Below are 12,404 nucleotides of genomic sequence, written 5' to 3'. Positions count from 1 at the left end.
CCTTTCATTTGTTTAACTTGGGTCAAACATTTCGGGTAGCCTTCCACAAGCTTCCCACAATAAGTTGGGTGAATTTTGGCCCATTCCTCCTAACAGAGCTGGTGTAACTGAGTCAGGTTTGTAGGCCTCCTTGCTCGCACACGCTTTTTCAGTTCTGCCCACAAATGTTCTAGGGGATTGAGGTCAGGTTTTGTGATGGCCACTCCAATACATTGACTTTGTTGTCCTTAAGCCATTTTGCCACAACTTTGGAAGTATGCTTGGGGTCATTGTCCATTTGTAAGACCCGTTTGCAACCAAGCTTTAACTTCATGCTGTCTTGAGATGTTGCTTCAATATATCCACATCATTTTCCTTCCACATGATGCCATCTATTTTGTGAAGTGCACAAGTCCCTCCTGCAGGAAACCACCCCCACAACATGATGCTGCCACCCCCGTGCTTCACGGTTGGGATGGTGATCTTCGGCTTGCAAGCATCCCCCTTTTTCCTCTAAACATAACGATGGTCATTATGGCCAAACAGTTCTATTTTTGTTTCATCAGACCAGTTGACATTTCTCCAAAAAGTACAATCTTTGTACCCATGTGCAGTTGCGAACCGTAGTCTGGCTTTTGTATGGCGGTTTTGGAGCAGTGGCTTCTTCCTTGTTGAGCGGCCTTTCGGGTTATGTCGATATAGGACTCGTTTTACTGTGGATATAGATACTTTTGTACCTGTTTCCTCCAGCATCTTCTCAAGGTCCTTTGCTGTTGTTCTGGGATTGATTTGCAATTTTCGCATCAAAGTACGTTCATCTCTAGGAGACAGAACACGTCTCCTTCCTGAGCGGTATGATGGCTGCGTGGTCCCATGGTGTTTATACTTGCGTACTATTGTTTGTACAGATGAACGTGGTACCTTCAGGCGTTTGGAAATTGCTCCCAAGGATGAACCAGACTTGTGGAGGACTACAATCTTTTTTCTGAGGTCTTGGCTGATTTCTTTTGTTTTTCCCATGATGTCAAGCAAAGAGGCACTGAGTTTGAAGGTAGTCATTGAAATACATCCACAGGTACACACACCTCCAATTGACTCAAATTATTAGCCTATCAGAAGCTTCTAAAGCCTTGACATAATTTTCTGGAATTTTCCAAGCTGTTTAAAGGCATAATCTTAAAGGCACAAACCTTCTGACCCACTGGAATTGTGATACAGTGAATTGTAAGTGAAATAATCTGTCTGTAAACAATTTTTGGAAAGATTACTTGTGTCCTGCACAAAGTAGATGTCCTAACCGACTTGCCAAAACTATAGTTTGTTAACAAGACATTTGTGGAGTGGTTGAAAAACGTGTTTTAATGACTCCAACCTAAGTGTATGTAAACTTCCGACTTCAAAATCAAATCAAATTTATTTATATAGCCCTTCGTACATCAGCTGAAATCTCAAAGTGCTGTACAGAAACCCAGCCTAAAACCCCAAACAGCAAGCAATGCATGTGAAAGAAACTGTAAATATACATATTACCTCAACTAACCGGTGCCCCCGCACATTCATCCTATTGTCTCACTATTGTTATTTTACTGCTGCTCTTTAATTACTTATTACTTTTTTTTCTTTTTCTTATCCGTATTTTTTTAAACTCCATTGTTGGTTAGGGGCTCGTAAGTAAGCATTTCATTGTAAGGTCTACACCTGTTGTATTTGGCGCATGTGATTAATAAAATGTGATTTGATTAACTGCCTTGTTCAGGGGCAGATTTGAAATCAGACCATGGACAGCCACATCATATGCTTTCTGGACTTCACCGGGAAGAGATTGTTCTCCGGTTTTGTGATTAAAACAAAAAGGTGTGGTTGAATTTATTCTGCCACTGTTTCTTCTTATTTTCTTGTCCTTAGGCCTATACAGTGCATTCAGAAAGTATTCAGACCCCTTCTGTTTTTCCACATTAGTTTAACATGTACTAAATTAATTGCATCAATCTATACACAACACCCCATAATGACAAAGCGAAAACAGGTTTTTGGACATTTTTGCACATTTAAAAAAATAAAAAACAGATACCTTATTTACATAAGTATTCAGACCCTTTGCTATGAGACTCGAAATTGAGCTCAGGTGCATCCTGTTTCCATTGATCATCCTTAAGATGTTTCTACAACTTGATTGGAGTCCACCTGTGGTAAATTTAATTGATTGAACATGATTTGGAAAGGCACAGACCTGTCTATATAAGGTCCCACAGTTAACATGAGGTCGAAGGAATTGTCTGTAGAGCTCCGAGACAGGATTGTGTCAAGACACAGGGGAGGGTACCAAAAAATGTCTGCAGCATTGAACATCCCCAAGAGCACAGTGTCCTCATCATTCTTAAATGGAAGAAGTTTGGAACCACCAAGACTCTTCCTATAGCTGGTCGCCCGGCCAAAGTGAGCAGTCGGGGGAGAAGAGCCTTTGGTCACTCTGACAGAGCTCCAGAGTTCCTTTTTGGAGATGGGAGAACCTTCCAGAAGGACAACCATCTCTACAGCACTCCACCAATCAGGCCTTGTGTGGCCAGGCGGAAGCCACTCCTCAGTATAAGGCACATGGAGTTTGGAGTTTGCCAAAAGGCACTCAAAGGACTCTCAGACCATGAGAAATAAGATTCTCTGGTCTGATGAAACCAGGATTTAACTATCTGGTACCATCCTTACGGTGAAGCATGATGTTGGCAGCATCATGCTGTGGGGATGTTTTTTAGCGGCAGGAACTGGGAGACTAGTCAGGATCGAGAGTAAGATGAACGGAGCCAAGTACATAGAGATCCTTGATGAAAACCTGCTCCAGAGCGCTCAGGACCTGGGGCTGGGGTGAAGGTTCACCTTCCAATAGGACAATGACCCTAAGCACACAGCCAAGACAACACAAGTCTCTGAATGTCCTTGAGTGGCCCAGCCAGAGCCTGGACTTGAACCCGATCGAACATCTCCGGAGAGACCTGAAAATAGCTGTGCAGCGACACTCCCCATCGAACCTGACAGAGCTTGAGAGGATCTGCAGAGAAGAATGGGAGAAACTCCCCAAAAACTGGTGTGCCAAGCTTGTAGCATTATACCCAAGAAGACTGGAGGCAGTAATCGCTGCCTAAGGTGCTTCAACAAAGTACTGAGTAAACGTTCTGAATACTTATGTAAATGTTATATTTAAGTTTTTTATTTGTAATAAATTAGCAACATTTTAGAAAAACCTGTTTTTGCTTTGTCATTACGGGGTGTTGTGTGTAGATTGATGAGGGGAAACAACTATTTAATCCATTTTAGATTAAGGTTGTAACGTGGAAAAAGTCAAGGGGTCTGAATACTTTCTGAATGCATGGTCCCAAGGTATATGAACTAACAGGTTACAGAGCAAACAACACAATTATCACAACACGTAGGTTGTAATTTGTACATTTTTTCTGGCTTGGCTTTCCCAGTGATTTTACCCACGCACCGTCTCCTATCATTGCTATGCAGATGACACTCAACTATTTTTCTCCCCCTTCTGACACCCAAGTGTAGAGACACATCTCTGCGTGCCTGGCAGATATCTCAGCCTGGATGTCGGCCCACCACCTCAAGCTCAAGCTCATCAAGACGGAGTTGCTCTTCCTCCCGGGGAAGGCCTGGCCGCTACAGGGCCTCTCCATCACGGTTGACAACTTCACGGTGTCTCCCTCAGAGTGCAAAGAACCTTGGCGTGACCCTGGACAACACCCTGTCGTTCTCTGCAAACATCAAAGCAGTGACTCACTCCTGCAGGTTCATTCTCTACAACATCCATAGAGTTGACCCTACCTCACACAGGAAGCGGAGAAGGAACTAATCCAGGCACTTGCCATTGGCTGGGCCATCACACTACTGCAACTTATCCAGAATGCCGCAGCCCGACTGGTGTTCAACCTTCCCAAGTTCTCCCATGTCAACCCATTCCTCCGCACACTCCACTGGCTTCCAGTCGAAGCTCACGCACACTTCAAGACCATGGTACTAGCCTACGGAGCAGCAAGTGGAACTGCCCCGCCCTACCTTCAGGCTGTGCTCAAACCCTACACCCCAACCCGAGTACTCCATTCTGTCACCTCTGGTCTCTTGGCCTACGGGAGGGCAGCTCCCGCTCAGCCTAGTCAAACTCTTCTCTGTCCTGGCACCCCAATGGTGGAACCAGTTTCCCCCTGAAGCTAGGACAGCAGAATCCCTGCCCATTTTCCGAAAACATCTGAAACCCTACATCTTCAAAGTGTCTCTTAAATAATCACCCCTAGAACTACAGTAACACTTCCACTTGACTTTTTCCTACCTATTATCAATGACTTTGCGGAATGATACTTCACTGAGGAAAAATGTACTTACTATGACTGAGATATGTGGTTCTCCTACTAGCTACTGAATTTTAAGATGAATACACTAACTGTAAATCGCTCTGGATAAGAGCGTCTGCTAAATTACTAAAATGGCAAATGTACAGTTTACGCTACTGTATGCCACTGTAGATTTTAATCCTGTCCTGGACTATACGGTAACCCCAGGTAACAAGGGACATCCTCAGGACATTCACGGAGTCCCTCTCTCAGAGTGCAAAGAACCTTGGCGTGATCCTGGACAACACCCTGTCGTTCTCTGCAAACATCAAAGCAGTGACTCGCTCCTGCAAGTTCATTCTCTACAACATCTGTAGAGTACGACCCTACCTCACGCAGGAAGCGGCGCAGGTCCTAATCCAGGCACTTGCCATCTCCCGTCTGGACTACTGCCACTACACTGGTCTTTTATTCCCTTACTGGTCTTTGTGCAAACATTTTCTACAGGACGTTCTGGCAACATTCAAAATGTTCCCTTTAGGAAAGCTCTCCTTTCATCCATGTCCTAAAGCGCAGGAGCATACTCACCATCGTCTGAAATGAACTAAATCTACCTCCATCCCTCCTGTTTGATGAATTCCTTTCAATCAGGTTTGGTGATGAAATAAAGGGATGTCCTTGCTGATCTGCAATACAGGGATTTTTGCTTCTTCTGTCACAAGAGTCAAAGCAATAGTTGATTATCACTTCCTTACTGTTGTGGTTTCCCTCCTGAGCATTTTTAATTTCAACTCCTGTTTTCAGGACCTACTTCCTGCTTTTCTCAGTCAGTTCATCCTAAAGTACAGTTACATTCCGAGTAGTTAACATTCATTTATCTACAGACAGATCCTATGAATGAACTACGTGACAAATACAGATGATGAGCCTGTCCTTCAATCATGTGAGGACCATGAGACACAGTATAGAGGCGTGCGGTGAGGTCAGTGGCTGGGTAGGCACTGGCTATTATCAAAGCCAGATTTACTCACAAGTAAACCTTTATTAAGGCCAAGTCCACCAAACAACAGATGGCTCCAGCAACCAGAGTGACATAGGCTATTGTGCCCCATGAGGCGTCGCACAATTGGCCCAGCGTTGTCCGGGTTAGGGGAGGGTTTGGCCGGCCAGGATGTCCTTGTCCCATCACGCTCTAGCTACTCCTTGTGGTGGGCTGAGTGCGTACACGCTGACTATGGTCGCCAGCTGTACGGTGTTTCGTCCGACACATTGGTGCGGCTGGCTTCCGGGTGTCAAGAAGTGCGGCTTGGCAAGATCGCGCTTCGGAGGATGCACGGCTCTCGACCTTCGCCAGGGTGCTTGACTGTTTGTGTATACAACAAGGTCACATTATACAGTATGTTGGAATATTTGAGTGTGTGGGTCACAATTTATTTTCTTTCTCCTTACCTCATGAGATGATCTGCATTTGACTACAAAAAATGTTTTCAGAATTAGGATTTCTTTCAAATTGCTTTATCGGGAAGGTGGAAGCAGGTGGCAAAGAATGTAGGAACTGGGAGAGAGATCACACAAATAGAACTTCAGGTTCAATTTACGGAAGCAGATCTCAAATTAAGATCAGCAGTGAAATATATATTTTCTGTCAGCAATACTCTATTTCCAGTATATGAATCCATGTCAAGTTACAAATGCACAAGAGATGGTGATGTCCATGAGACAAACAGTAACATAAGCTATTCATCAAATTTACAGACCTATTGATCACTTGACAGGAAAACCTCTATATGCCTGGACTGGATACTATCCTGTGGGCAGCCGCAGGAGACATTAACTAGGTAAAAGGTCATGTACAGCCTCAGGTTATGTACAGGTAATACCAACAATGACCCAATTGCTCTTTCAGACAATGGGAGAATGAATCACTCATCTTACACCTCTAAGGGTGTGTCGCTACCTTCTTAGTACATAAACAGGTACCTGGTTCAAAAACCTAGAAAAGGCCTGCTTCTCTGTTTTTAGAAGTAATCCCTGAGGTAACTGGACTTGAAATATCCTGTTGGTTCTGTGACCAAGGTCAACAGGATGATGAGCGCTGATGAGACCTAAACTTGCCTGAGACTTGAACCCTGTGACCCCAAGCCAATGCCTAGACTAGAAAGGCTAATGCACTGTTCTGGCAGGAGACCCAGGTTTGAACCCTATCAGTTACAAATAGGTGAATCCAATATAGGGCCAGATGAGTCATTACTTAAAGGGTGATGGAAGGCTTTTTACATTTCAGTCATGCTTATTCAGAGCAATTGGGGTTAAATTTCATGCTCAAGGGCACGTCAGAGAGAAGGGCATCGAGATATGAAGTCTCATGTAGACGTTTCCTCCCTTTATCACAATACTTATGTTCCTCACAATGAAAAGATCTCTTTCTTTCCTCAATAGAATTCAGTTTGAGAGGTTCCTGTATTATATTTCAGCTCCCCACTGAAGTATTACCTATTGCTTCCCTGCTTTTTCCAAGATCTTGCGGTTGGCGTGTATTTGCAGGTAGTAATAGTCTTGGAAACATTGCTACACAATAACGTAGGAATAAATCAATCAATCTGAGAGATTTATCAGTATAACGACTGAATTACAATAGATAAAACATTATGAAATACTCTGAGCTTCCCTGACGGTCATATCTATATTGCTTGTATTTGCACGTAAGAATACGTAAGGAAACAGTGACACAGTGTTACGTGACAATACTCCAAGCTACCTTTTCCAGCGGTGATACATTTACCCGATACACTACATTGAAGCTGCGGTCTGCGGCTCGGTCTGGTCACCCCAGCCACTTGTTTTGGTAGACAACCAAGGACTGGGACTGGAGAAATGTAAATCATCAAATCACAGTTTATTTAAAGTGCATTTAACAAAAGCCTCAATACCCTTTACAAAAAAAAATGAATAAAGAAGAAAGCAAGAAACACCAGAGAATTCAAACTTAAGTATAACCACTCTCAAATTCATAGACAGAGCTATGGATGCAAATACGTTCCAAATATGATATCAAAAGAATAGTTTTAACCATGTTTTGAAGGTATACAGTGCTTGTTTATCACTAATTGATAACTGATTTAACAGAAACAGAAATGAGATGAAACAATATGCAAACAAAACTCAGATCAGGTAGTGTATGGGTGATGGAAATCCCACAAATAAACCGTGTTATGCTCCGAACTCGCTCAACCAGTCAGGGAGGGCAGCGAAATAAGGAAGCCAGATTGGGTCAATAAAGAGAAGTCAAAAACCTGTTTAGCGGTTTGGAAAAGGTTATGTACGAAACTAGTTCTGAAACATAAAGAGGGATATTTACAAGTTTTTTTTTTTGTTTCTCCTGAGCCTGTCCTTGTATACCCTCAAATGTATTGCGATTGTGTAGCTGTAACAAGGGTCGTCTAAAGGGGACCAAGGCGCGGCGTGTAGAGTGCTCATATTTACTTTATTAATGAAACACTTAAAAACAACAAAACGACCACCAACAGTTCCGTCAGGTAACACATACAAAACGGAAAACAACTACCCACACATGACAAAAGGGCTGCCTAAGTATGCCTTCCAATCAGAGACAACGATAGACAGCTGCCTCTGATTGGAAACCATACCTGGCCAAAACATAGAAAACAAAAACATAGAAATAGAAAGCCAAAACCACCCAAAACACCCCCCCTGTCACGCCCTGACCACTCTACTACGAAAAATGACCTCTTACAAGGGTCAGGACGTGACAGTAGCTGTAGAAGCATTTCATTTACATCCAGTTATTAACAACTTCAGTGCAACAAGTTCTATGTAATCAATAAATATCATAATTGTTTACTATTTGAAATGTATGACAATTACTAGACATATAGTATTACAAACAGGTGAATGAGACTGAATAAAAATCACAAACTAAAGTTCAAGTCAAGATACTGTAAGTGGCAAAGATACCATGGAGTTTAATGGTATTCAAACGCATTGTGTAATTACATAATAACTATACGTGTGACTTATTGAGAATTCCTTGTTTTATGTAAATGCAGTTTCAGTATATAGCTGAGAAGTTGCTGTACATTCTGGTTACCAAATAGAAAAAACTACATCGTTGCACAAGTAATTCACTTTCAAGTTGCATGTCCTGTTTTGCCTTAATAACCCCATCCTGCAACCACACCTACCCGTTGGAATCCCAGTTTGGTGGAGCTGGTCTGGATTTCATTTTCCTTTGAACCATAACCAACTCTCCACAACCAGTTTGCTGCCGCTACTCTGCTATGTCTCCACTCACTGGGTGACATCACTGGAGTTTCCCTTTGTGCTAGTAGCAGGCCGAGCATAAAAACGACAGGGCTTCTGGCAGAAGTCCATTCTAACAAACGAGCAAAACACAGGACACCTATCAAGCTACAACTCTGTCAAAACAAAAAAAGATATTTAGGAGATATTCGGGCAAATATTCAGTCGCTAGACTTTTCCACTGCCACCAAGAGCCAAGAGTTTGAACCTCGTTCAACAGCAGTATGGAGGGGTATGCGATGACACCTGGAGACATGGAGAGGGGCCCTGTGTACAACACAACGGTGACAGCTATTGCTGAGGGAAAGGCCTCCAGAGGTTGGCTATGGAGGCTGTGTGGCGTCCTCTTAGTAGCAGCTTTATGTGCGGCAGCAGCCCTGCTCTTTGCGTGGTGTCAGCATGGAAGACTGGCAATGGTAAGGAACTCTTACTGGGGCCAATATTTAACACATTTCTGAAATAGAGGACCGTACAATCAACTAACATCCTCTTGGTTGATTTCACAGATGCAGGACAAAATGGAGCCTCAACTGGAGATACTCATTGGTGCAAAAGGTGATTATTTGATTGACAGATGCACTTTTTCATTGAATTCCTTCTCACTGTAATTGCTTTAATCAAAGGTTATGGTCGTAGGCGACGTCATGGCTTTTGCTTGTGTTATTCATGGCTAATATGTTTCTCTCCCTCAGATACCCACCATACATTGAAGCAGATTGCCGGCAATGCAAAAGCAGCCATCCATTTAGAGGGTGAGTGACCTACAGCCTTTTGCAGCCAGCCTTGACTGTGTCTGTTGAAGGTTAACAAATGTCTAGTGGGCTTGTATGTCTTAGTGTCTTTCCATTGTGAAAGCTAGGGGATTATTTTTAAACATCCCCATTCAATAATAAGGTTTAAGGTTTAAAACCGTGTCTAGTGGGCTAGTAAGTATTTCTATTGGAGAAGCCCTGGGATTTTTTTTTCAAACATTCCCATTGACAAAAACGAAACCACAACACAAGGAAGCAAAGAAGTTACTTTATCATTAGCTTGTCTCTTGTTGCCACCAGAGTAAATTGACAAGGGCTTTGTAAGAAGAAATAGCTAGCAGTTGGATCCTGGGGCCTCAAAGTTGTAACAATGATCCTTTCTTCCCTCTACTGCCAGGTGAATACAATCCTAATCTTACCGCTGACACTGTGCAGTGGAGAAAGGATGACGGCCAGGCTTTTTCCCAGGGCGGGTTCAAGCTACAGGGGAACCAAATCCTCATCCCACACACTGGGCTCTTCTTCGTTTACAGCCAGGCTTCGTTTAGGGTCAAGTGCAACGGCCCGGGCGAGCATACCACTCCTCTGAGTCACGTTATTTGGCGCTATTCGGACTCCATCGGGGTTAATGCTAATCTTCTTAGCGGGGTAAGGTCAGTTTGTCAACGAAACTACGGTGATGCTGAGTCCAATATCGGCGAAGCCTGGTACAACGCGGTTTACCTTGGTGCGGTGTTTCACCTGAATGAAGGGGACAAACTGTGGACTGAGACCAATCGACTGACCGACGTGGAGCCAGAGCAGGGCAAGAACTTTTTTGGTGTGTTTGCACTATGATGAGAGAGAGGCAGGCCAGAGATGAATATTTGTTAAAACAGTTTTATGTTAAAACTCTTATTTTAGTGTTGCAATTTTATGGTAACTGAGCAATCTCAAAGGAGATAGGTCTAATCGTAATGGTTATTTTTGTAAAATGCAATTATTATTGTTTGTCCATACGTGATTGTCCATTCTCTGTATTGTAGATCTTGCACCAAATAATATTATGACTTCGGGTTATTTATATTAACTTAAAAAAATTATATTTACTATTTATATGAAAATACAATAGGCTACTATGGAGTACTGTAGTATAAGTTATTTTGATTCACATATGTCTAGCAGTAGCCTATACTAGGCCTATCAGAATATATTATTACAATATTAAGTTATTTTATTTACTGTACTGATGTACTAATGTTTATTTAAATGTGATTGTGTGTATTTTATTTGTCACCTATTCAGAGTGCTTGAATCAACTAATAAATTCCAAATGTTCTCAACTTTAGGAGACTCAAAGTTTGATTATATTTAATTATGCCGTTTGGAGGGGGGGGGGGGGGTCTGGACATATCCAACTGTCTTATGTGGTTGAGGGTAAATAGGTTTTGAATTTAGCAGTACATTAACACTAAGGGCTCTATTCATTCTATATATTTTAAGCGTTACAGACTCCGCGATAGAAATGTAAAGGTCATTTCGGATTGAGCCGACACGTGCAGCATTTACGTGAATGCAGTCTCCGCTAAAGCAGGAACATTGCCTTTAAATTTCAATCACTCTGTAACACTGAACTTCTTTAATGCAGATTGAATTAAAGCCCTACATCTGTTCTTGAGCAGCTTTGCACCAGAAACTGTGATACAATGTGCCTCCCCAATAACTTCAGACCAAAACAAGGGAAATTCCCTTTTGTGTTTTTTCTCCTGCTGTGTCAGGTGAGACGGCCCACATATGCCATGCCTGGGGATTCCCCCACTGACTTTCTTCCTCCTCCTCGAAAGCATCATAGGTTTTCAGTCAGGTGGGTGGGTGGGGGAGGGGGGTGCTGTAAACATCTGAGCTGAAATACTGCATGTGCATGAGAAAATGTGTTTGTCCCACAAACATCCTGTCTGTATCACATTCAAATCAAATCAAATGTATTTATAAAGCCCTTCTTACATCAGCTGATATCTCAAAGTGCTGTACAGAAACACAGCCTAAAACCCCAAACAGCAAGCAATGCAGGTGTAGAAGCACGGTGGCTAGGAAAAACTCCCTAGAAAGGCCAGAACCCAGGAAGAAACCTATAGAGGAACCAGGCAACAAGGGGTGGCCAGTTCTCTTCTGGCTGTGCCGGGTGGAGATTATAACAGAACATGGCCAAGATGTTCAAATGTTCATAGATGACCAGCAGGGTCAAATAATAATAATCACAGTGGTTGTCGAGGGTGCAACAGGTCAGCACCTCAGGAGTAAATGTCAGTTGGCTTTTCATAGCCGATCATTCAGAGTTTCTCAACCGCTCCTGCTGTCTCTAGAGAGTTGAAAACAGCAGGTCTGGGACAGGTAGCACATCCGGTGAACAGGTCAGGGTTCCATAGCCTTAGGCAGAACAGTTGAAGCTGGAGCAGCAGCACGGCTAGGTGGACTGGGGACAGCAAGGAGTCATCAGGCCAGGTAGTCCTGAGGCATGGTCCTAGGGCTCAGGTCCTCCGAGAGAGAGAGAGAAAGAAAGAAAGATGTGATTGGGAGTCCCATAGGGCAGGGCACAATTGGCCCAGCGTTGTCCGGGTTTGGCCGGAGTAGGGCCTCATTGTAAATAATAATTTGTTCTTAACTTAACTGCCTAGTTAAATAAAGGTAAAATAAAAATAAAATAAATAAATAAATATTGTCCCAAGATGAGATTGTCATTTCCCATGACCCTTTTCAGCTGGCTGTTGTGTAACATGTATGTGTGCCTTTCACTTTCAGCTCATATTGCGATCTCAATCTTTGAGTTCATATTGCCTTTTGATAAGAAATGACACCAATACCCATTGCTTAATAGGTCAATAAATTATGAAGTGGAAGCATATTGTATGATTGACACATGGGACTAGTAATGGGACTGAAATTACTTTTAATTCTAGATTACAATTTTTCTCAATTGCTTTGGCTCAATTCTCGAACGAGAATTCTTTTTTTCAAAACATTAAGTTCAAATCTCTGAACAGTTCGT

The 12,404-nt window shown here is 42.7% G+C and overlaps 1 protein-coding gene across 1 annotated transcript; it reads left to right on the top strand.

The window, feature by feature from the left end:
- The first annotated feature begins 8,559 nt into the window (after window positions 1-8,559).
- Window positions 8,560-10,706, top strand: LOC115177680 (tumor necrosis factor). The gene is made up of 4 exons (XM_029738631.1): window positions 8,560-9,043; window positions 9,134-9,182; window positions 9,320-9,379; window positions 9,777-10,706. Exons 1-4 carry the CDS (start codon window positions 8,852-8,854, stop codon window positions 10,214-10,216), a joined length of 741 nt encoding a protein of 246 aa, XP_029594491.1. The 5' UTR covers window positions 8,560-8,851; the 3' UTR covers window positions 10,217-10,706.
- Window positions 10,707-12,404: the final 1,698 nt, after the last annotated feature.

This window comes from Salmo trutta, chromosome 3 (genome assembly GCF_901001165.1).
Source record: "Salmo trutta chromosome 3, fSalTru1.1, whole genome shotgun sequence".
Lineage (NCBI taxonomy): Eukaryota > Metazoa > Chordata > Actinopteri > Salmoniformes > Salmonidae > Salmo > Salmo trutta.
The sequence above is the reverse complement of the archived record's forward strand: the minus strand, read 5'-3'. Positions and strand labels throughout refer to the sequence as shown.